Source organism: Colossoma macropomum, unplaced genomic scaffold (genome assembly GCF_904425465.1).
Source record: "Colossoma macropomum unplaced genomic scaffold, Colossoma_macropomum, whole genome shotgun sequence".
In the NCBI taxonomy this organism is placed as follows: Eukaryota; Metazoa; Chordata; class Actinopteri; order Characiformes; family Serrasalmidae; genus Colossoma; species Colossoma macropomum.
In genome coordinates this window covers 19,062,639-19,085,579 of record NW_023494798.1, presented here as the reverse complement: position 1 = coordinate 19,085,579, position 22,941 = coordinate 19,062,639, and the positions used below count along the sequence as shown (strand labels likewise).

Below are 22,941 nucleotides of genomic sequence, written 5' to 3'. Positions count from 1 at the left end.
ATCTTGACATATTCTTGACCACACACTGCCTGGAGCGCATACCTTGTAGATAAACATCCTGCCTCAATAGCTGAGCAGAAATGTGTAGAGCATCTATACAATACGTTTGCGTCAGACTGGCTTGCCTTGGCTTGTGCAGTTTTTATTTAAAGCTCACGCTCAAGTTTCAGACCGAGCTCACATTCACTCTTCTTGCTTTCTTCCCTCTGCCACCTCCCCTTCTCTTCTTCTTCAGGTATGGCCTCGCAAGTGCAAGTATTTTCCCCCCACGCTCTCCAGTCAAGTGCCTTCTTTAGCGTGAAGAAGCTGAAGGTGGAGCAGAGCTGCAACTGGGACATGACAGGGTACGGCACGCACGGCAAGGTCTACGGTCAGAACGGCAAGCAGAGTGTGTCCGTGGCTCCGGTGGGCATCAACGCCGCCTCCCTCCAGGTGTCCAGCTCCTCGCTACCCTACGAGCAGGCCCTTCTCTTCCCGGCCGGCCCAGGCCACATAGTGGTGGCCTCGGCTAGCAGCAGCACGTCTGGTGCAGCTGGCCAGCTTCTGGGCAGCACGGGCAGTAGCAGTGGAAGCGGCAGCGGAGGCCACAACCTGACGCGCCGCAGCACAGTCAGCTTGCTGGATACGTACCAGCGATGTGGGCTTAAGCGCAAGAGCGAGGAGCTGGACAACAGCAACAACGGCAGCGGGGGCAGCGTGCACGTGGTGGAGGAGCAGCAGCAGCAGCAGCAAGGGCCAGCACCCATGATCCAGAACAACGGGCAGAGCGGAGCGGGGGTCGCAGCGGCTACCGTGGCCACCGCTTCCACTACGGCCACGTCCAAGACCAGCGGCGCAAACAGCGAGGGCGACTACCAGCTCCTGCAGCACGAGGTGCTGTGCTCCATGACCAACACGTACGAGGTGCTGGAGTTCTTGGGCCGGGGCACATTTGGCCAGGTGGTGAAGTGCTGGAAACGTGGAACCAGCGAGATTGTGGCCATCAAGATTCTGAAGAACCACCCATCGTATGCCCGGCAGGTAAGCATAGACGGTCTACCGTTAGAAAGAGTGACATTGTTTCATGATATGAATTTTACAATTTTCTTATTTTATTTTTTTCTTCTTTGTTTGTCAGTTGTTTTTATGTACACATGACCATTTTCCACCCTCTCTTTATCTCTCAGAATTAAACAGGCTGTGACTGATATATGTAAATGCACTGTGTTCTGATTGTAGCAAGATAAACATTTACATAACTATTAACTAGTTATCACAGATTTTTACTTTGCAATAAAGGATGTATTCCTTTTCACTGATATAGTTTCAAATGTATCAAATATGTTATAGCTAGCCTTTGTTAGATGTAGCAAACTGTTAAAGATTACATTAGAGACCAACTGAAAGTGGAAGCTAGAACTGATAATGAAAGAGGAGCTCAAAACAAACAGGACTGAGGTTGACGGAGAACTGATTTCAGATTATTTGGAATTGGCTTGCCTTCATAGTTTCCAAGCTTAAACAATAAACAATATAGTGCAAATTACAATGTCACACTGTTAGCTAAAGGTGGCTACAGGTGGAAGCAGGTTCGTCACCTAAAAAACTGTTCATGTGCAAGAATATGAAGATGCATATAACTGTTAACATTTGCACTGTAGCAAAAGAAAGATTTTCATTTGCGATTTGTCTGGATAAGAAAATTTGATACTAATTTGAGTTCATATCTGCCACCCCCACCCACAGGGTCAGATCGAGGTCAGCATCCTGGCACGCCTCAGCACAGAGAGCGCAGACGACTACAACTTTGTGCGGGCCTATGAGTGCTTCCAGCACAAGAACCACACGTGCCTGGTCTTCGAGATGCTCGAGCAGAATCTATATGACTTCCTCAAGCAGAACAAGTTCAGCCCGCTGCCACTCAAGTACATCCGGCCCGTCCTGCAGCAGGTGGCCACGGCCCTGATGAAACTGAAGAGCCTGGGTCTGATCCACGCCGACCTGAAGCCTGAGAACATCATGCTAGTAGACCCCGCCCGCCAGCCCTACAGGGTCAAAGTCATCGACTTTGGCTCTGCCAGCCACGTGTCCAAAGCCGTGTGCTCCACTTACCTGCAGTCCAGATACTACAGGTGAGGCAGTCTCCTCATCAAACAGCAGCTAATGGTTCAAGCAGCTACCAGCGATTTGTAGATGCTTTTTCTTCCTCCACAGTTGATTCCCTGTAAGGTGCTGGCTTAGCCGTAGGGAATGAGTAATCAGTTGATTTGTAGATGGTTCATTGGAGTCGATTTGGCTGCTTTCCTCACAGTGTTCCTCTAAGTTCCCTGAATGAACTTCCCTAGTATAGGCTATGAAAGAGAACTGCAAAACTCACAGGCTTCCTGAGAATCCAGCTGCTGATCGTATTTAATGTGATATAACAAGCAGTGTTGTTCGCTGCTTTGAAGACTGAAGATGATCTTTTTAGTGCGCTTTACAACACAGTAGAGCTTCATAGTGATAGCACCTGGGAGATATTTGCTGCAGACACATTTCTTGTCTTGTTTTCTTGCTTTTCAGCTTTTGGCTTTCTGTGAGTTTAAGGGCAGAATGGATTTCTTTGTTTCAGAAAAAGAGCCTAGAGAAAGCCAGCATCGAAGAGTGGCTTTAAACGCTGGGCCTGTTGCATTTAGGCACACACCCCCCCCTTTAGCCTACCTCTGCGTCACTGTGAACCATTTCCCTGGGGATGCAGATGCAGGGTCAGTCCGAGTTCTCCAGTAATACTCGCCTGTAATCCACACCAGAGCACCAACATTAGAAACAGATGACTCGCTTGAAAGCTTCGCTTTTTGCCCCCTCTTGCTTTTTGAACTCTTTCATTTTGCTACAGCCGTGTTTGGGTTTTGCTGAGAAAGTGCAGGAATTCAGCTGGACTCAGGGACTGTTAAGACAGAAGCTCGCTTTGTTGGAGTCTAAGTGACCCTACATCGTAGAGTGTGCATGGTACATGACCACACAAAAGTCCTCTGAAGAGGTCAGCCTGACTACTGCCAGATGTGCATCTTGTTTTCTGGGATGCTACTTTGAGGACGCCAAGGTCGTTGTTACCAATTAACGTTAATGAGGTCGTAATCTCAACATGGCAAACATCTTGTTTGGGAATGTGCGCTGAAGTGAGTGGAAAATGAGTGGAAAATGTAGAAACTTTGTAACTTTCAAGCCTGTCGCGATTTCCTTTGCGCTTTCTAGCTACGCTGATGTAATCACTTCAAGCCTGTGCAAATATTTGACATTACAAACCGCCACTATTTTGGAGCTTGACAATAACAAGTTTTAAGCACTAGGTCATTGCAGATGAGCATTTTATTAAAAGCTTTGATCCCTGCTAGTTGAGATCTTTTACAAGGATGTGTACAGATAGATTTATTGTCAAGCATAATATTCTCTTTTCCCCCTTAAAATAAAATAGTTGTAGAAGTGGCAAATATTAGGCTGTTACCTCTCTCAGTTTGTTCAAGTGCAGTGCTGCTTTTCCAGCTGTTGTGATAAAGTGCCGTTTGAAAGTAATTGTTATTTTGACTCTGCGCTCCAGCACTTTGGGTTTGAAAGCTAACCTACTTTGAAATCTATATATCTATTATTGGGTGGACTATATAGGAATAACATCTACTTTTATATCATTTTTTCTTTTGTTAGCTCTGCTGAACACGATGCAACAGTAACACACAGCAGAATCAACTGAGTAGCCAATTGCCTGATAGGCGTTATGGCAAAAATATAATATCACTATACTTGAAGACATTTTCACAATACACAATATTTATTACAATATTTTATTTTTTGAGGCTTGAAAAGTTCATACAGACAAAAAACTGTAGTAGTGCCACAATTAAAGCACTCATCACTTTTTTTTTGCTTATTTTAAATAAAATTTTGATATAGCGTTTAAGCAGTACAAAGTTTCATTCTGCAGAATGTATAAATGAAAATTATGCAGCAAAAACAGCCCATTTACATAGGTCTGCCTATTCGGCATACAGTTGTTTAGCCCTGCCCTTTCACACTGAAGTTAGAAGGAGCCTTTTTTACAATGCAAGAAAAGTGTACGCTATGGGCCCCAGCTATAAAAATACTACCAAAAGCTACAAAAAAGTACAGTGTTTACTCGAAGTTTTGCATACTGTGCACTAAATCCATAAACAGGACTGATGTTGTCTTTGTAATGATGCAGGTAGTCATTTTTCTTTAAGGAGTGACCAGGGATGCACCAGTATGGGAATTATGCTGGGCATAAGCTGATATCCAATATTTTTCATGTACAAATCTTCCGATGCAGATTCCAATGCATAAACGTTCATAAAATGTAGAAATGGAGACACAATCTACCTGAATCAACATTACAAACAAATGTAACATTCATTTTTGTAGGGTTATGAATGCACTACAGTTAATAAAATGTAGATATTTTGGTTCAGTGTCCCAGCATCACCTGAACTTTCTGCTCTTCTAGAGGACAATGAACACATATCAAATATCAGTTTGGAATCTCAGTCAAAGCTAAATCTCCATCTGATGCTGATCATTTTTTAAAAGCAATTATCTGCTGGCACCGATGTGATGCTCATGTCATTGTACATCCCTAGTATTGATGATATCTATATATAATCAGAAGAGCACCTCACTCTCCGATTACAATTGATGCTTTAAAAAGGAAAGTCACTGTGGCTGTGACTCCTACTTCACCTGATATACGTGCACATAAAAGCTCAATTAAATATGAATTATAGCTTTGATTTAAATCCTATGTGCTAGTGTACAGAGCACAAATAGAAAAAAATAGTGTCCAATTACTTACAGACTGCACTGTGTATCGTAATATTGGGCAAGCTTGCATGCATTTTTAGTGAGTGGTGGGTGAGCAAGGTCAGCTATGTGCAAAGAGTGGGCTGTGAAGTGTAATTACCAGGAGCCGAGTGTCTTGTCCTGTGTGGGAGTGCACAGAGAGGATGATCCCCCTAATTTCCTCTTGGCAGGAGTGAAGAGGCGAAAAACAGCTGACACTGAGCAGAGTTTTACTAGTTACCACTTACCAGCCCTCTGTGTGTGTGAGAGAGAGATAAATAAAGAGGAGTTTAACACTGGATTTTGTGCCATCTATATTTTGCAGAAGTGGCACAATACGACTTTGTCCGTAACAAAAGCACTAACAGTCTCAGAAGTTCAGTAGTACAAAAGAAGGAAGAACAGGGAGACATACACATGAAAAATAATTAATTCAAAAACAAACTGGCTTTACAAGGTGTTCAAGATGAACTGACAGAATGTCAATGTAGGCCCATTTACACACACACTCACATTTTCTGAGCCGTTTATCGTTCTGGGTTGCGGGTGTTAAATCAAATCAGGGAAATTGTTTAGCCACTCAGCGTTAAAACAGTAGGTTTTAATAAGGAGGAGGTTTTAGCAATGGAAGCTACCCTTTCAGATGAGCTAATCGCTGCCGTCGGAATCTATACGATGGAACCAGACTTTTTTCAAAGTAATTTTGGGCCATTACTTTTGGTCCATTCATCATGAAATTGAAACAAAATGTAAAGGACAACAGGCATTTTCAGATTATTTGAAAAACTGAGAAAAATGGAGATACAAGGTTTTGTTTCAGCAGCAGCTTAATGCTAAAGCTAACACTGGAGGGCATCAGAGCAATGTTAGAAAGTCTCTCAGCAAACTTGAATGAGACAATACATACAATGGCATCCGTATGAGTGCCTTAATATTTATCTTTTTCAATCATAAATGTGAGCACCGCACAGTCCTGTTTAATCTGACTGATTGATCAAGCTAACTGTCTGTAGATAAGTTAAGAAAAGCTTATTTGTTAACTGATCTTACAGTTTTTTTTCTTTAATATTTTTATTGTTAGACATCATATTAAAATGACTTCAGCAGAATCAGTAACCCAGGCAAAGTTTACATTATAGCCAGCATAATTCTGCCTTTGACACTGAGCTGAGTGTGGTCTTATACATAGTTTAATCAGGAATAGTATAAAAACTCTGCCACACCTTTCCACCATTTCTTAGGCTAATAGTTTTGTAAGTTTGTTTTGAGGAGTTTTGTCAGAGTTCACTTGACAGAGGTAGAATCTTTTTGAAAAGATGATCAGCTGAGAGGCATGTCAGTTGTAATTTTGCAAATGGTCAGTTGGAGTATTTTCAGTAAGATGGCAAAGCATCATACTCAAACACCCTGTCTTACAGAAACGAGAACATAAACATAGTCAGTAACATGACAAACAAAATGACAGTGTTTTTTAATCCAGTTAAACTTTTTCATGAACAGAACAGTGAAACAGTTACCTAAGGTGCGCTAAATTGGACTGTATTTCCATGTAGCTGACATAATAGCAAGTCCAACATGTGCTTTGCAGAATAGCTAGCTACTGGTTCTTATGTTAACAATAGGCTACGCACAGCTACTGTTGTAATCATGTGTCATGCTTTGCTTTACAATGTGTTCCACTACAAGTAGTTCTGTGATAATTCAGGCTAGATTTGTTGGATCAGATTTGTTTTTTCCTTAGCATTTTTTGCTGAGATCAGCCCAATACTGATACTGGCTATCAGATCTGTGTCATCTCTAGTATTATTATGTTTGTATTTCAAAGAAACCTTGAATTTTCTGTGAAGCGATTGTAATCATCTAGCTGTTGCATGGTCATTTCATGTGGTCTGCCAGTGTTACCACTCTACATCTAGGCTCACCTCTGAGAGGCAGGATCAGATGATGAGATCTGACCTCAATCAGACCTTATACCATGTTCACCCCCATCCCACAGTTCCATGGGCTTTCACCTTATTTTTACCTCTGCTCAATCCCACATATACCTATGCATGCTCACACTCAAGCAGTGCTTTTCCGAACAAGCAGTGACCCACCTGGAGAGGCCTCCCACAGCTTTCACCTCCTTAGGAAGGATCACACTGTTCTTGGCACCAACTGTCTGTTTAATAGAGGTTTTATTCTGCTGAAAGGGCTTCTCTCTCTCTCTCTCTTCCTCTCTTCCTCTCTTTCTCTCTCTCTCTCTCTCTCTCTTTCTCTCTTTTTCTCTCTCTCTCTCTCTCTCTCTCTCTCTCTCTCCTGTCTCCTCCATTGAGAGTGCTCCAGGTGGGTGAAGGAAAGAGCCTGGCTCTCTGGGAGAATGTGCTGTGAATACTGCGATAAATTGCTGCTACTGTTGAGAATACATGACTGTTTTCCTGTCTTAGATCAGATTTGAGTACAGATAGGCAGCGAGTCTCCCTGCTGGTTTTGCCACAGAAAGAGACCACAAGAGAGAAACAAGTAAAACCTCTCTGGAGAGGAAACCGGCATTCGCTTCCTTTTCTTTCAGCCTGTCTCAGTCTGGTAATTCTGTAAAGCTGCTGCAAAAGTCACTTAATTGGCAAACAGAAAAGAAAAAGCGCCTTTGTCATTAAACAATACGAGAAAGTTGAGAACTAACGCTTTTTGCAATTCATTCATGTATTCCGGAGAGCAAACGTCACTGTTCGGGGGCAATGGCTTTTTAAGAGAGCTCTTACATAAAGGCGTGCTTGCTCATGCTTCACTCGTTCTGTTCCCCTCGAGTTATTTATTTTGGCTGTGCTTTTAAATCCATGGGACAATTACCCATGGCCTTCGACAGGACAGGATGCACCAATGTTCCCTCTTTGCATATTTTTAACCAGAGCCCCTCTCAGCCTATTCCGTCTATCTTCGGTTTCTAAATGGCGCTTCCTGTCAACTCATCAACTGCAAAAGTGATTGTGGAAGGCAGAGAAATTCTCAGTTGGAAATTTCCAAAGCCTCAGCAGCTCACTCTTGCTTCTGGTGTCAGTCCTCCCCGCTTGCTGTGAAAGCTTTCCGCAAATGACTGTTGGCACTGGCAGCTCAGACTCAATCAGTTGATCTTCATATCTTTACGGGCTCTGCTTGCTGCGAGTGCTCAGCCTGTCTGTCGTGATGGAATTTGATCTATTGAACATGAGCGTTTGTACTGTATTGGATTTAAGAGCTCACATTACCAGGGTGTAGCTACGTTTCAAATATAGATTTTGCACTAGGGCATATTGACGCAAGTAAACTAAGCAATGCTAATCAGGGTAAACATTTGCATGGTGGTGGTGAGCTGCACGTATGTTGGCTCGATGTGGGAAACTTGGGGTGGTTAGACACACGCATGCGCCACAGAGTTTCATATGTCGTAGGTTAGGTATTTAAACGGCATGTTGTATAAGCAAACAGCACTTTTTTTACTGCTCCACTGTGATTTCAATTCAGCCTTGCTTAGCCTGATCTGGAAAAAGGGCTCTCTTCCTCTTTTGCCCGGTGCTTTTCTCGATCTTGCCTTGCCAGCACTGTGCCTTAGAAATATATTTGCTCAGGACCATTCCTTTGGCTTGAGGTCTTTGAGTTAGCTAAGTCCTGCCTCTTCCTAATGCTGTGTTTTTTTTCAGGTTACATCAGCTAAACTTGCTCTACCCTCCCGGTGATGCACACTAGCTAATGATGTAACAGGTAAAGCTGGCTGCTTTACTCAGGACCAGATAAAGGGGATTATTGTTCTGTCCCAGTTGAGATTCTTTGCCCCATTTATCTGTAAGGAAAAAAAAGCTGGAGGTGGTTATTTTATGTGTGGAATGCTCTGATTGAAGTTTGGGGTTTGTGTGAGATTGCCGCTGTCAGCTATGCGTGTTGGAGCATTACATTTACATGGCTGTGGTTGGAATGAGGGAAGCAGATGTAAACGCTGACGTGTCTGCACTTTCACTGTCTTTTCTTTCTCTATCTCACTGTCTGCTCTCCCTCTCCCCTTGTGTCATCATTTCGCAGCACTGCTGCACACATGGAGGACCCTGCTTGGTTCAGCAGTGTGAGTCATGGCAGCCAGAGGTCACAGAGGAAGAGACAGCATGGCTGCTTGGTGTGTCAGTCAATACTCTCCAGATGTCAAAACCTTAATATAGGAAGCCTTGAAGGAGAGAAAGCATGCCCCGATTTTTGCCGTAGCCCAGAGATGCGTCTACTGCCCATGTCCTTGTTTTTTCTTGAATACCCAGGCGCTAATGACTTTAACTAGTCACCCGAAGGTTCCTACCCAGAAATCTATTTATTGTCTCCCATCAATCAAAACCCCATCATTGGCAAGAGCAGTGCTGATTCTTTAATTGCATGTGGATACTATGAGGATCAGCTAGCTTTCCTCTCTTCCCCTTGTCTATTTCTGTCCTTGTTGATTCTCTGCTTGTGCGATATGTCTTTAAAGGACTCCTAGCCGAAGTGCAGAGAGCACTGCTGGTCAGGCCCTGGGGATGTCTTCAGGAGAAGACCACACAATGTACTTTCCCTCTCCGTTAATGGGCAGATTTCATACCCAGAAGACTTTCCTTCCATAGCTCTTCAATGCCATGATGGCCCTGGCTTCTAGATTAGGATCTACGAATGGTGGCAGTGGATGGTGCACCGTGAATGCCAAACAGCAGCACACGTAACTGAAACAAGCCCCATTTTATGTATCTGTCTAGATTTAGAATTTCACAGAGAACATGATCCTTTTCTTCCCATAACAATGCATCCCAGTGTGCGCAGTCAGAACCTGCCTATCTCGTGTTTATAAATGAACTGCCGTTCCAGGACATTTACTGTGGCTCCGTGGCAGGCATTAAAGAGCACTCTAATGAATGAGGTTGCCACTAGTTACTGTTCCCTCAAGCGTGCATAAGGCGTCTTTTTATTCCACTGTGAGCAAGCGGTGGGATCCTGTTACTCAGAGCCAAATCTGAATCTGAGAATGAGGGTCTGCTTCTAGCAAGCACAGGTGCTGTTTACCTGTAAGAAATCATGACCTATGGACCCTGCAGGCAGCTTAGATAAACTGCTTCTAGCAGAGGTTAGTTTGTCTGCTATCTCGATCAAAGCCTTGCTGCCTCATGTGCATATAAATAATTCTGGCTCTCTGAAATCACAAATCACCACATTTATTAGTTTTGTCGATGTTGGCAGTTCTCTGTGAAACCTTTGACTTTTTATATAAAAAATTATTAGAAAGTGAGAATAATTAGAATACTTGAACTATGAGGTTTTGTTGCGGGTGGACAGAAAGGTGAGGCAATGAAAGGATGTTTTCTCTCTGGTTCTCTTAAGAATGAGTTTCATGCCACTTTCAACCTTTTGTGAAGATGACTGACAGAAATGTAATAACCAGGCGCTCATCTAATTTGCCTGTGGGCCACTCGCTTCACCACTTCTACCTCTTTCGTCACTGGAGCAAGAGACAAGTAGCTAATTAACTCCTGTTAGTCAAGCATATGAACACTCAGCTGATTGCTTAAAGTCATTTTGCCAGGCATTGATATCACACCATTTCTCTCTCTGAGATCAGTAAGAGGGAGAATGGAGCCTGAAAACATGGTTTGGTGAGGGCTGATTATCTGGGACTATATTAGAGGCTTGTGCTTGGTTTCTGTTGTTGTTGCCTTTCCCTCTGGTATCCATTCAAGTGGACCTTATGCTAGTGTTTAAATTCTTTTTAAAGCTAATTATGTTCTCTTTTAAGACAGTGTGTTCCGTGCTTTGTATTCTCAGCCAGAAGCGTGAACTAAGATCTTATCTGCCTTTTTTAGGGCCTTTTTGATATGCCTTTTTTGTCACTAGATTTCAAGCCACCCTCAGTGAAAAGATTGTTAGCAGCAGCCATCCTGATGGGTGTGGCATGGAACATGGACCGTCCAACTAGATAAATTATGTCTAGTCCAGATGTTACTTCTCATACACTTATACATAAATATCCAGTCACTCACTCAGTTGAATGTTACAGATGTCATAGCAAGTTCATATAAAGAACTTACCTTTTTGCTAATAGTACAGTACGCCCTAAAACTCTGGAGGTTTAATTCCACTGCGCCACACTTATACTGTGCATCACTGTGTTTGACTGCATACAAAATGCCTCAGTTTATCCACATAAATTCAGTGTTTGGAGCAACTGGTTCTCTAAAGCTGTAAGTCACTCCCTGCTGCCACAGTTTATGGGCAGTAGGGCAGTGCAAGTGAGTCAACGGCCCCCTCTCGTCTCCTCTCGTCTCCTCTCTCCCGTGGTCACGGCAAATGTCTGGCGCTCAGGCAGCCGTGCAGTTTCCCATGAACCCCACCGAATGAAACAGATGCATTTGTTTTCTCAATTGGAAGAATTTGCTAATGTGCGTACAAGGGTAAATAGTTTGGCTAATTTACGCCAGGCCCAGCTAGTTGTGCCAGCTGAGGCCCTTTTGAGCTCGCTGCTCTTTCTGCTCTGGGACACTCTCTTCTATTCCGATATGTGCTGCTCTGTCTGTACTGTCCGGTTCAGTGTTCAGAGTGTTAATCCTAAAGCTGACTTTTGCTGTCTTGCATATACACATTACATTCTGTTGACCAGTGATGTTGACAGCAGCATCAGTGTTTTAGATGAAGATTGTATTCCTTGATTTCTTGATTAGCTGCAACGGCCGAAGCTAATTTGATTTTATTTTCTACTCTCCATTAGGTCCTCTAGATTTATGATACCAGCGCATCACTTGTGAGATTTTTATACTGTTAGTATTATAAAAAGGAATGGCTGTCAAATCCTATTTCACTCAGGTTAATAAATAATCTAAGATGATTAAAAGCTTTATGGTGCAGAAATGTATCGCCGTGTATCAAATTGCGGCGGTTTGGGCTCGGGGCACAATTTGTTTGGAAAAATAATTACCCATGTATTGAATCCTTGTTAATAATTAAGGTGGTTAGCATTTGAAATGCATGCAGCGAGGCTTTGCCTGGAACAGTTTCTTATCTTTGGACAGGCCCATTATGGCCCTCTGAGCTTAGTGGAAAAGTGCTCCTCATTAAACGGAGTTCAGCTCTTTTCATCAGGAAACTTAAAGGAACACGTCAACCTTAAAGATTGCATGTGAGCAGACACTATTACTGTCTGTGCTTCTTGAGGGTTAGCATGGGGCCGAATACAGTGTACCCCGGCCATATACTTTTATCAGTGCTGAGAATATATTTGTATTTCACAGCCATATCATGAGAGAAAAGATGATGTAGAGGATTGAATGCATGCAGCCAGATTGAGGCTAAATTGAGAGCTCTGCTGTACATGCAGTGGTCATTCTTATGCATGTAGGCACCTGTGGAGTTTTATATCCATCTGAATATACCACACCTTGCTAATGATACTGCAGGAGAAAGAAATCCTCTTATTACAGGTCTACTCAGCATTGGAAGTGCTGAAAGCTTTCTCTGACGTCTCGGAACCACTCGGTTCAGCTCAGGTGGTCGTTCCACCTAAGAAAAGCAGCCACTGCACAAGCAGAGACTGTCTGTAACCAAGGAACATTGCATCCTCGTGTGGTATCATCATCCAAATATCTCTCAACACAACATTATCCTCATTAAGCCCACAGTGGAGTAACACGGGGAATGAAAGGACTTAAACACAGGCGTACATGCACTCTCTTTAATTAGCCCCTGTTTGGTAAGTCTATCAGCAGACAGATGGCACTTGTTGAGGCTGAGAACTTCTCGCTGTCATTACGCTAACTGTTCCGGTCAGAGTGTTTATCAGCCATTTTGTTTGTCTTACTTTAACATATTTTTTTTGATCATCCTCACTTCAGCTGTAATGTACATTAGCGTGCCTGATATGCACATAGTCTCCCATCTGTGCTGAGCTGGTCCTGTGTGTTCTGTCAGAGTATGTTTTAGATGCTCTGGGTTCATCATACTCACAGCTGCTTTACTTATCTAAAGGAAATATGGAACAAGAGCTTATGGCTTTATGGAAACTAAAGGCTCTGGAGACTTACAGCACTTAAAGTCTCTGTGCGATGCAAAGGAGCCCAAATATATCATTCATTTATTAATACTGCTTCTGAGATTCATAAAACTATTAGGAGTGAGCAGTTTGACAATATGTTACCATAATTAGGGGTGGGTAATGTGGCAGTATTTGTTGTTATTGTGATAAAACATGTCACAATATGCTTTTCTGAGCGTATCGTGGATTGTGCATGTTTACAAAGACAGCATAATTAGTACTGTTTAATTGAATTTAGCGCGCCACATTATATGAAATACATAATTGTACTGGGGCTTTTTTGTCTGTAATCAAACCGTAGAAAAACAAAATAACATGATGCTTAACACATTTGTATGCAAAAGTTGGATACCCTGGTCAAATTACATGTTCTGTTGATTTGTGATGTGAAGATAAGTACACATCCTCTACAGAGGACACACTGAAATATTAGATATGCAAATTTTAGTGCACAGTTTCGCATACAACTGTAAATTTTTTCCAATTTACCCACATTTAATCATTACACTGATGAATTGTCACACTATGATTTTCTGAGTATATCAAAGGTATCGTCAGTATGAATTAGACCAATTATAGAGTGTCTGTAAGGAATTCTACATAGTATAGTAATGTAGAAAAGCAACGGCATAAGCTGCATAGTAACAAGTAGCTGATAGAATGTCAGTTTGTCATCCTATTTTGTTATTTTATTACTTAATTCTTGTCAATTGTTTGTTTTCTTCCTGTTTCTTTATAAGTAGCTAATAGTTTCTTCATAAATAGTTTACAAGTTTTGCAATCATTTAATTTAAACGAAAATATTTACATCATAATTGTCCATAGCTTTTTTTAAAAATGTGGCAGTACCAGTGCATTTTGTCTGCTCCAATTTGTTCGCAAATCTCAAAACAGGAAAATATGTATATTATGTGCCTTGTAGTATTGTGATATATTTCTGCCATATCCAGTCTCACAAACTCATTTTAAAGTGCTTTTGCATTTTTGAATGACATTTAGCATGGGGCGATTTCACCAATTACATTAGAGAATATTGACTTTCATTATTCATGTTCATTATTCACATAATTATTTTTTCTACAAAATCAGTAGTTATAACACAACAGTTCCTGAGATTAAACCTGTCGGTGATGATTAGCGCCTGTCATACATAGCTTGTATATCTGTGTTGCGTTTGGTATCAGCCGTGCATTTGACGTTTGATTATGTAGGGATAGCCGCATGCGAACATTTATACACAATTTAAATGCTAATGGTCCTGCATGGTCTGTGCACTGGTCTATTCAGTGTTCTTGAATTGTCAGAGCAGTGCTGCTGCTGGAAGAATAGCCTAACTAGCCAACCCTCCCATCTCAGCCTGCCTCGCACTGCATATGCAAATCAGTGGCGGCCTCCCTGGGCTGCCTGCTTAAGTACTTTAGATTCATTAATGTGTAAGACATGTGGGGCTGATGAAATTCTAAATGAATATATGCTCTGGTCTCCTAAATCTCTCTCTCTCTCTCTCTCTCTCTCTCTGTCTCTCTCTCTCTCTCTCTCTCTCTGTCTCTCTCTCTCTCTCTCTCTCTCTCTCTCCCCGCCTCTCTTTTCCTCCATAGCTGCAAGGCTGAGCATCTTCATAATCATTTATCAAGAGATGGAAGGCGTATTAATAATAATTCTTTTATTTTCATGGAAGCTGAAGCAGTTTGGTTGCTATTAGAATCATGCTTGTGTCAGTCCCTCTGAAATGTAGATTCTTAGTACAGAGCTTTGATGTTTTTTTTCCATTGTTATTTTTAGGTTTTTATTTTCAAGGTATTTATTATAATTGTCCCCAGAACTTGTTTACCTAAAGGCTCTGTTGTAATGAAAATGACCCTTGGCAAACACATCACAGAGTTTATTATGAGATTTTTTTTATGTGGTTATATGTTGCCTGAAACATCTCTGTAGGCCTGGAGTAGGTTTTTATGTTTGTTGTGGAGTAGAGGTGATATGATGTGTGGCTGTACACATCACCCCAGCTATAACAACCAGTATACATACACACACACACACACACACGCTCCTCCTGGGCCCTTAAAACAAAAATGGTCAGATCCCCCTCTACCCCCCCTTCAGTCCATTCTGTCTGTGCCAAGCCATCCGCTCAGATAGGTGTGCAGCCGGCCCTGGTCTCAAAAAAAAGACCTCTCAACATCCCAATCGTTCTGCATCATTCAGGAGGTCTCCATGGCAACACAAACACAAAGAGATGGCCCTAAGAGGGCCGGCCAGTGTGGGGGTGTTGGGGCTGCGGGAGGCGCTAGTGTGATCAGGCCAGCAGTAGATTATGTGAGGTTGAGGACTGAGAGAGAGAGTGAGAGAGAAAGAAAGAGAGGGAGAGAGAGGCAAAGCTAATGCCCTCTTATCCTCCATACAATCCAGACCAGCTTTATTACCTTCTGTGTGTGCAAGAAGGGTGACATCAGATGTTGTCTCTTAGCGACCTTTGAAAGTGTGCTTGAAAGTGTTACACTTGGTGGTAATAACTTAAAACACCCAATCAGGAGTTGCCAAAACAGTGCTTAGCAGCCTGTGGATCGTCTCTGACGTCAAACACGGCCTGAGTTACAGCTGGATATATTTGTTCCATTCATGTCAGATTTGCTCAGATTCAGATTGGCGCTGGGCAAATTATAATCTGTTCCGGTACCGTTTTTGATGTCGCCCAACAATGTTGGTGTTTATTTTTAGCAGTATTGATAGATAACAAAATAGTGATGTATGATATTTACTGGACACTTCAGAATGTTTTAAAAAGACTACAAAAATGCATAAGAACGAGTTGTTAATTAAGAACGTTAGCGCAAAAATGGCACCCACTTATCAAAAATCTAAATTTTCTTGCTTTTTCAAAAAAAAAAAAAAATTGACTACTGTTAAGGTTTCCGATCATACTGTTCACTTCCCTGTCCATACTGTCAATATATGGGGACTAAACTGAAAAAGACGCAGCCTATTTTGATTTCATTGTTTTCGTGATGTCACGAATACCTACACATTTACATGCACCCACCTATTCAGCCTGCAGCAATTTAGCCTAGCGCTGTAATGCTGAAGTTTTAAGCAGTGTTTCAGCCCAGACTGCTTTTCAAATAAGGTGCAATACAAGGCAGCCTATCAGAACAGAGATAATTTACATATATCAATCTTAAAGGCACAGTAACAAAAACAGCCTGTTTAATTGCAAAGCATAAAGTGCCTGAGGGAGACCATATGGATAAATCAGCAAGACGTAACATAGTGCTACGAGAGTGACTGCGGAGGAGTTGAAAGATCTGCTGTTGCTCACACTGGATGTTGGTTATGCACATTGGAAACTGTTCAGGCTTAATTAATCAAAGTGAATTATTTTAATCAGTAGACAACCCTAATAAAAACTACATAAATAGTACATTTTCTTCTGTTTTCTGTCTGGCTGACATTTACAGTACTGTGTACGGTTCCCTTTAATGTAAATTAATTGAAGCAGAACAGAACAAAGCAGCCCAATCAAAACCAGGCATCAGGTTTGTAAGACATTCTTTTAGCGTGGATTAGCACTACTCAGGACGCTTGGGTTCATTAACTTTATTAATGCTAACTCAAGTATCATCTGGTACTGTGATCTTGTAATAGTGAATTTCAGCCTCTGTATAGCAAAGCACTTATTTGAGGATTAATTCTCAGAGAGATGTTGGGTTCAAGTCGTGTTCAGGTTTCACATCCGGGTTCTTATAGTCCTTCTCACACAGAGTTTGGCCTGCATTTACCATCACTTCAGATTCTCTACATGCTTAATTCTTTCTTCTCATTTTTTTACTTTCCACATTCTTAAACCGGCACATTGGCATCACTCGTGTTGTTAGCACCAAGTACTGTGAGGCTGTGTTTGCGAGAATAGATGTGAATGAGATAAAATATAGCGGGTTTGGGATTTTGTCAGGAAACGGTTTTCTGAGCTATGATTAAAAATTTGGTGCTGTGGTTCAGGTTCAGGTTTGGCTATATTCTAAATTTCAGGCCCAGTCAAAGTTTTGCCCTGTGTGCTAAATGTGCATGCACTTTTGTAGTGGACGAGGTCTTTATTCTGTTGATGTTCAAAAGTCTTCGTTGTTGCAGGGTGAACAAACATCAGGAATCACCACCGGCAGTATGGGTGATTCCTGATTGGGGGATTAAAGACTGTATAGAGGATTATTTTGCTGAGGAAATGGCTGTGGCTCTCAGTGATAGAGTCTGTGTTACTGAGGATATGAAAAGTGTAGAAAACCAATACACCACCACAGGAATGCCTGCATTGTTGCTGTTTCCCATTAACTGTCCGCACGCTGTCAGCTCCTTCAAACCGCTCATTGACCAGCTAACAGACAAAGCACAGAGTGGTTAATGATCACGCCTATGGAAATGCAGCAAAAGACTGCTGATCATTTCATTAAGCAGAAGTAAATGTGCTCTTCTGATAAAATGCTGAAGTAAGATAAAAAGATTATTAATCTCTGCTTTTTGTATTTTCACCTTATAGTCATATCACAGTGGCTGTTTTCATTCTCTTGCTGATAGATCTGAGACCAACAGTATGGTTCTAATACTGTTGTTATGCAATTACATTCCTTATTACTCACAGCTATTGCTGGGCTGCAAAGAGCAAAGCTAATAGTGAATTTGAAGCTATCAGAGGTATCGGTAACTGGTATTGGATGACTGATGTGACATAATCAGCTCATGCAGGACTGGGTGCCTAATGAACTTGAGCTGTGAATGGCTGAATACTTAAAAAGCCCCTTTAAACTGCAGGCTTATTATTCAATTATTAATTTTAAGACTCAAGCAAGTAATTCAGTTTACTCAGTAACTACTAAGTAACTAATATGCAAGTTATGTAGAATGAGCATGAAGAACTGAAGTGTGGCCCACATATACGTCAATTTGAGTTCACAAAGTTACCCATTAAATGACCAGGGCCTGCTGACTCACCCCTATATCTTAAGAAGAACTCTGCCAGTTTGCACTGTAGTTCATGTAGTTACTGAATGATGAGCCTTAGAATGTGATAAGCGTCAGATTTTAAGGGGTTACAATATTCCAGCCGTACTCTAGTCAGATTAACAATGTTGTAGCTTAAAGTTACTAAAATCAAATAATTGAAATACATAGTATGCATTAAAGGAATACTCCACTTTTTTTCTAAACTCTGTTTCTCTTATATATAGCATATAGTTAATTACTAGTGCCAGTGATTTATGTGTAATTTCTTGCATTAAGGATGTGCATTCTGACTAAATTTGATATTTTAGTATCCACAAGAGTTAACGAATGGAAAGGTATTTAATGTATGCCCAAAGGCTTACTCTTTAAGGTGACAGGTCTGGTGTAAAGAGGCTAAAAAATCACCTCAAAAAAGTAGCAGCAAGCAGAGGACAACATTTGAAATAATCTTTTGTCCTTTTTTTTAAAAAGCAGAGGAAAATCAGTAGTTTTCATGTTGGATGAGTAACGAACACTGTCTCAGATGTGAGCTGAAACTACAGCATTATCTGGTACAACACTGGATGCTGATGATTACTTGTCACCTTACACAGAGTATTTTCTCTTTAGTGGATGAGGAGCCAACATGTTAGTTTATCAGAAAAAAAAAGATTTCACTGTTTCTGGACCTAACAGACATCAGCTAGAGTAGTTAGCCTAATTAGCAATAAAGCTGCGCTACATCTGCCTTTTTGGCCATGTCCTTGACTCAGTGCTCACGTCTGGTCACTAGTGTTTCGGAGTGGCACAGTGTACAGTACATACCAACTCACAAATAAAAGCAAAGTTATAATATTTTTCTTTTAACAGGAGTGTAAAAAGTGGTGTTTCATTGAATTACTAGTCTGTATATTTTCTTCTCCTTCCTGTGATGACACGTGATGAATATTCAAATAGTGATTTCAGTGTACTTGAGCACATCCCCCATCCCTTGTACTTATCAAAAGAGCAGAAGACCTAATGGATCAAAACACATATAATAATGGCCACTGAGCAGGTTCTAGTTCTAAACAGGTTCAACAGATTTTCTTTTCTAAGTACAGGGAAAATAATGTCCATGCCAGTTCACTGTATGCTTCCAATGTGGCAGATGGAAATTCCTTTAATTTCCACTTTGAATTCATTGCACCCCTGTTCTCTATATGATCATGCATTCATTCATTGTTCTCCATAGTGCTGCCCTGTTTGCAGCACATCTTAAACCTTTCAGACAGAGACTTTGCTCAGGCCGTGCCCGTGGGAATGAGTTACTTCCCTTTTTCCTTTGTCTGATAGAAACTGTGCATTCCTACTGCGACAGGCATCAATCATAAATTCAGCACCTCTCCCTCCTGCAGCCTATCGACTGGCTCAGGTGAAAGGCCTCCTGTCTGTTTGTGTGTTTGTCTTTTCTACGGGGGCGACAACAAAGTGCATTGCATTCCAAATGAGTTGCGGTGCAGTAGCATGGCCTGCTCCACTCCAGTGCTGCTCCAGACTCCTTCTGCAAGTTTCCTCCTTTTGTTTTTGCCCCGTGCATTTTTCATCGTGTGATTTATAGCGGGGAAGGCCAGCTAATTGTGTTAGCCAGGCACATGATGAATGATGCATCATGGGAAGAGTTCCTAAAGCATCAGTCCTGCACCAATGGAGAAATAAAAGAAAAAAAACATCCTGTAGGTGTGTGGAAATTGAAAGTGAAGGAGCGATATGGGACGAAGCAGCGTGACCAATGCAAATAATCACTGGCTGAATGGAACTGGCACAGATGGACACACCTACCGGTTTCTCATTATCTCACGTGTTTTCGGAGTGTGCTCTGGTTGTATGGTACAGAATGACTGTTAAACATGCAGATATTGGATGTTAAAGGGCGCATATCTGAGTTTTTTTCCCTTAGGAGGGCCGTTTGTAGCATATATCTGGGTTTATGTACCAAAAAGAGTCATTTTGGGCCATTTCTGTTGGTCCATTCTTCATGAAATTTACACGCAATGCAAAGGGCAACAGGTATTTTCAAATCATATGAAAAACTGAAAAACGACAAAAAGAGATCTGTTTTGATTGGCTGCCCTGTATTGTGGCTCATTCGAAATGCAGTCTGTGCTGAAACAATCCTTGTAACTTTGTGAATGGGCAGAGGTCAAAACCTTCAGGCTAGATAGGTAGGTGTGTATATGTAAATGCATTTGTTTTAGTAACATCCCAAAAAATGATTTCCATATATGGACAGTATGGACTGCAGAGTGAATGGTACATTTTGAAAGTTCAAGAATGTACAAGGATAGTACATCAAGCTCTTTCATTTAAAAAAAGTGAGGAAAATTTAGTTTTCCATGACATGGGCCCTTTAATTCTGGCACATGAGGCCAGAAACCGTAGCTTCAATTTTCCATGATCTCGAACTTGAGGGACACAAACCAGTAATTTCATTTACTTCATAGTCTGCCCACAGATTAGTGGGAAAGTGCATTAAAATGAGGAACAATTTTGAAAATCTGGTGAAAGACTTTCATAGCTGAGACCCTCTGAGAATTGTGCGCAGTGAAAGAGGAGGGTGAGGTTTATTTTCACATGAGCTGGCAACGCACAGTGCAATCTGTAATAACAGTGAGGATGTGTATTCTGAGCTGTGCCCGGATCGTCCCTGCTCCTCGCAGGAAGAGCATGCGGTTGCCTGGGGTTCTCATAACAAACATAGCAGACACCACTCCGCCTTATGAACTACTATAGAAATCTTCATATTTACCCAGTGAAAACAGGTTTCTCTCTGTGCTTCAATAATTTTATACTGTCTCTGTGGAGAGGCAGCCAGAGCCTGCTAAAAGAATGTACTGCTCTGTGGTGGATATCGTTGGATGTTTTGCACTGATCATAGACTCACTAATAGTCTCTGTGAGGCCAATTGAAATTCCGCTCGGTTTCAAATACGGCTCTTTTTCACTATATGAGATATAGTCTGACACATATGTGCTATATTTGTAAGAAGATACATGTGAGAGTTCTCTGTATGGGGACCTGAATCTGTGCATGGTGAAAAGGCCTGGGACCCAAACTGGCACACGCTCAATGTTTCCTCTCTGAGCTTTTCCTCATAGGGAGCGCTCTGTCCCACAGGTCAGCAACTTTATATAACTCACACAGGATGACGTAATTCACGCTTAAAGCACTGATGTCAAAAATGCTGCCCTGTTCCACACTGACACATTCTCTCTCCCTCGCTTTCTCGCTCTCTTTCACTCACTCTCTGTCTGTCAGTCTCTCTCTCTGCTTTACTCTGTCTCCCTCTTTTTCGCTCACTCTGTTTTCTCTATCTGTTTTCTTTCTTTATCTCTTTTTCCTCTTTCTGTTTTTCTGTCTTCTGTTTTTTGTTCTTTGTCTTCTCTTTCTCTTTATCTTGTCATTTTTTCTACATATTTCTGTCTCTCTCTTTGTCTTCATCTATCCCTGTCTCTCTTTTTATATCTCTCGCTCTCTCTTGCTGTCTTTCCCTCCCACTAACTCTCTCTTGATCTCTCTCTGTCTCTCTCTCATTGTCATTATCTCTTTCATTTTCTCTCTCTCCCACACGCTTTCTCTTTCTCACTCACTAAAATTCTTTCTCATGTCTCTACTGCCTTCTCTCTCTCTCTCTCTCTCTCTCTCTCTCTCTATCTCTGTCTCCCCTCTTTTTCGCTCTCTGTTGTCTTTATTATTTCCTCTTTCTGTCTCTGTCTGTCTGTCTTGCTCTCTCTGTCTATCTATCAGTCTCTCTGTTTTTCTGTTTTTTGTCTTCGCTATTTTGATTTTCTCTATCTTCTCTATCTCTGCTTTTCCTACATATTCTTTCTTTCTCTCCCTCTTCATTTATCTCTCGCTCTCTCTTACTGTCTTTCTCTCCCACTGTCTCTCTCTCTCTTTATCTCTCTGTCTCCCTCTCACTGTCATTATCTCTCTCGCTCTCTCTCTCCCACACCCTTTATCTTTCTCACTCACTCTAAAATTCTCTCTCACTGTCTCTACTGCTCTCTCTCTTACTGTCTGTCTCTTTCTCTCTTTCTCCTCTCTCTCTCTCGCTCTCTCTCTTGCTCTCTCTCTCTGGCCCAGTGTCTGGACCTTTCTAATTGGCATGAGATACTGTGCAATTTATACCCTTACTAATGTCACTCTTTTTAGAACTCAGCCTTATATGTATGTATAAACTTTCCCGTTTAGTATGAGGTGACAAACTGCTTGGTTGCACCACAGATGAGACTAAATTAACAGGACTGTGAAACATTTGGAGACTTTTTGAATAATATGGTAAATAAATTACTGCACAGACAGGCTGTTTGCAGTTATTGCTTATCTGCTCATGCTGAGGGAGAGGGATGCAAATGTAGTGCTGCAGGACGGAGGTGCTGAGAACTCTCCAGTCGTCTGCAGTAAGTAAAGTAAAGATTTCTCTTCGGAGTGCTAAAGATGACTGTCTGCGCAGGGTAGATATCACTGGCATGCCCTGCCTGTGCAGCAGCAGCGTTAATTTGGTGCCCAGAGTTTTGGCTTGATGGATTTTCTCTCTGAATTTCAACTAAATTAGCTCCAAATGTCAAAGTATCACAGGCATCTACATTACAACAGTCAAGAAAATCACTACATGGCAAAATTCTCTCTTAAAGCGTTCATTCGTGTCCAGCCGCACTTAAATTAACGCTCAAGGTGTTAATGCAGCACTGTTGTGAGTGCATGTGTGTATGCTTGTGTGTTTGCATGCATCACTCCACACACCCAGCTGTGATGAATGATTAGATTTGCAGGGTGTGAGCTCTGAATTTGGCACATGTGCGCACACACACATGCAGACCTGTCTTGACTGCTGGCTAGAAGACGTTTCTGACTGAACATTTAAGCCAGACAGACTCTGGGCCAGATGTACGTAGGAGCGCAGGCACAGTGCAATATGTGCCTTGATGTGACTGCATTATGCACCCACAATGCGGCTGAATTTAATCAAGCAAACTGCGCGTAGTCCCGCCCACTAACTGCTCGCTCGTGAGGTGCAGGGTTTAAAAAACAATTTCAAGACAAAACGGAAAATGTCAGTTTAGTGACACACACATAGT

At 41.7% G+C, this 22,941-nt stretch overlaps 1 protein-coding gene across 1 annotated transcript in view; it reads left to right on the top strand.

Moving 5' to 3' along the window:
- Positions 1 to 22,941, top strand: part of hipk2 (homeodomain interacting protein kinase 2) — a 126,128-nt gene that overhangs the window by 34,064 nt on the left and 69,123 nt on the right. Inside the window, exons 2-3 of the mRNA XM_036585251.1 lie at positions 236 to 1,020; positions 1,726 to 2,111. Coding sequence (XP_036441144.1) covers positions 236 to 1,020; positions 1,726 to 2,111 — 1,171 coding nt within the window. The remainder of the gene's footprint in view (positions 1 to 235; positions 1,021 to 1,725; positions 2,112 to 22,941) is intronic.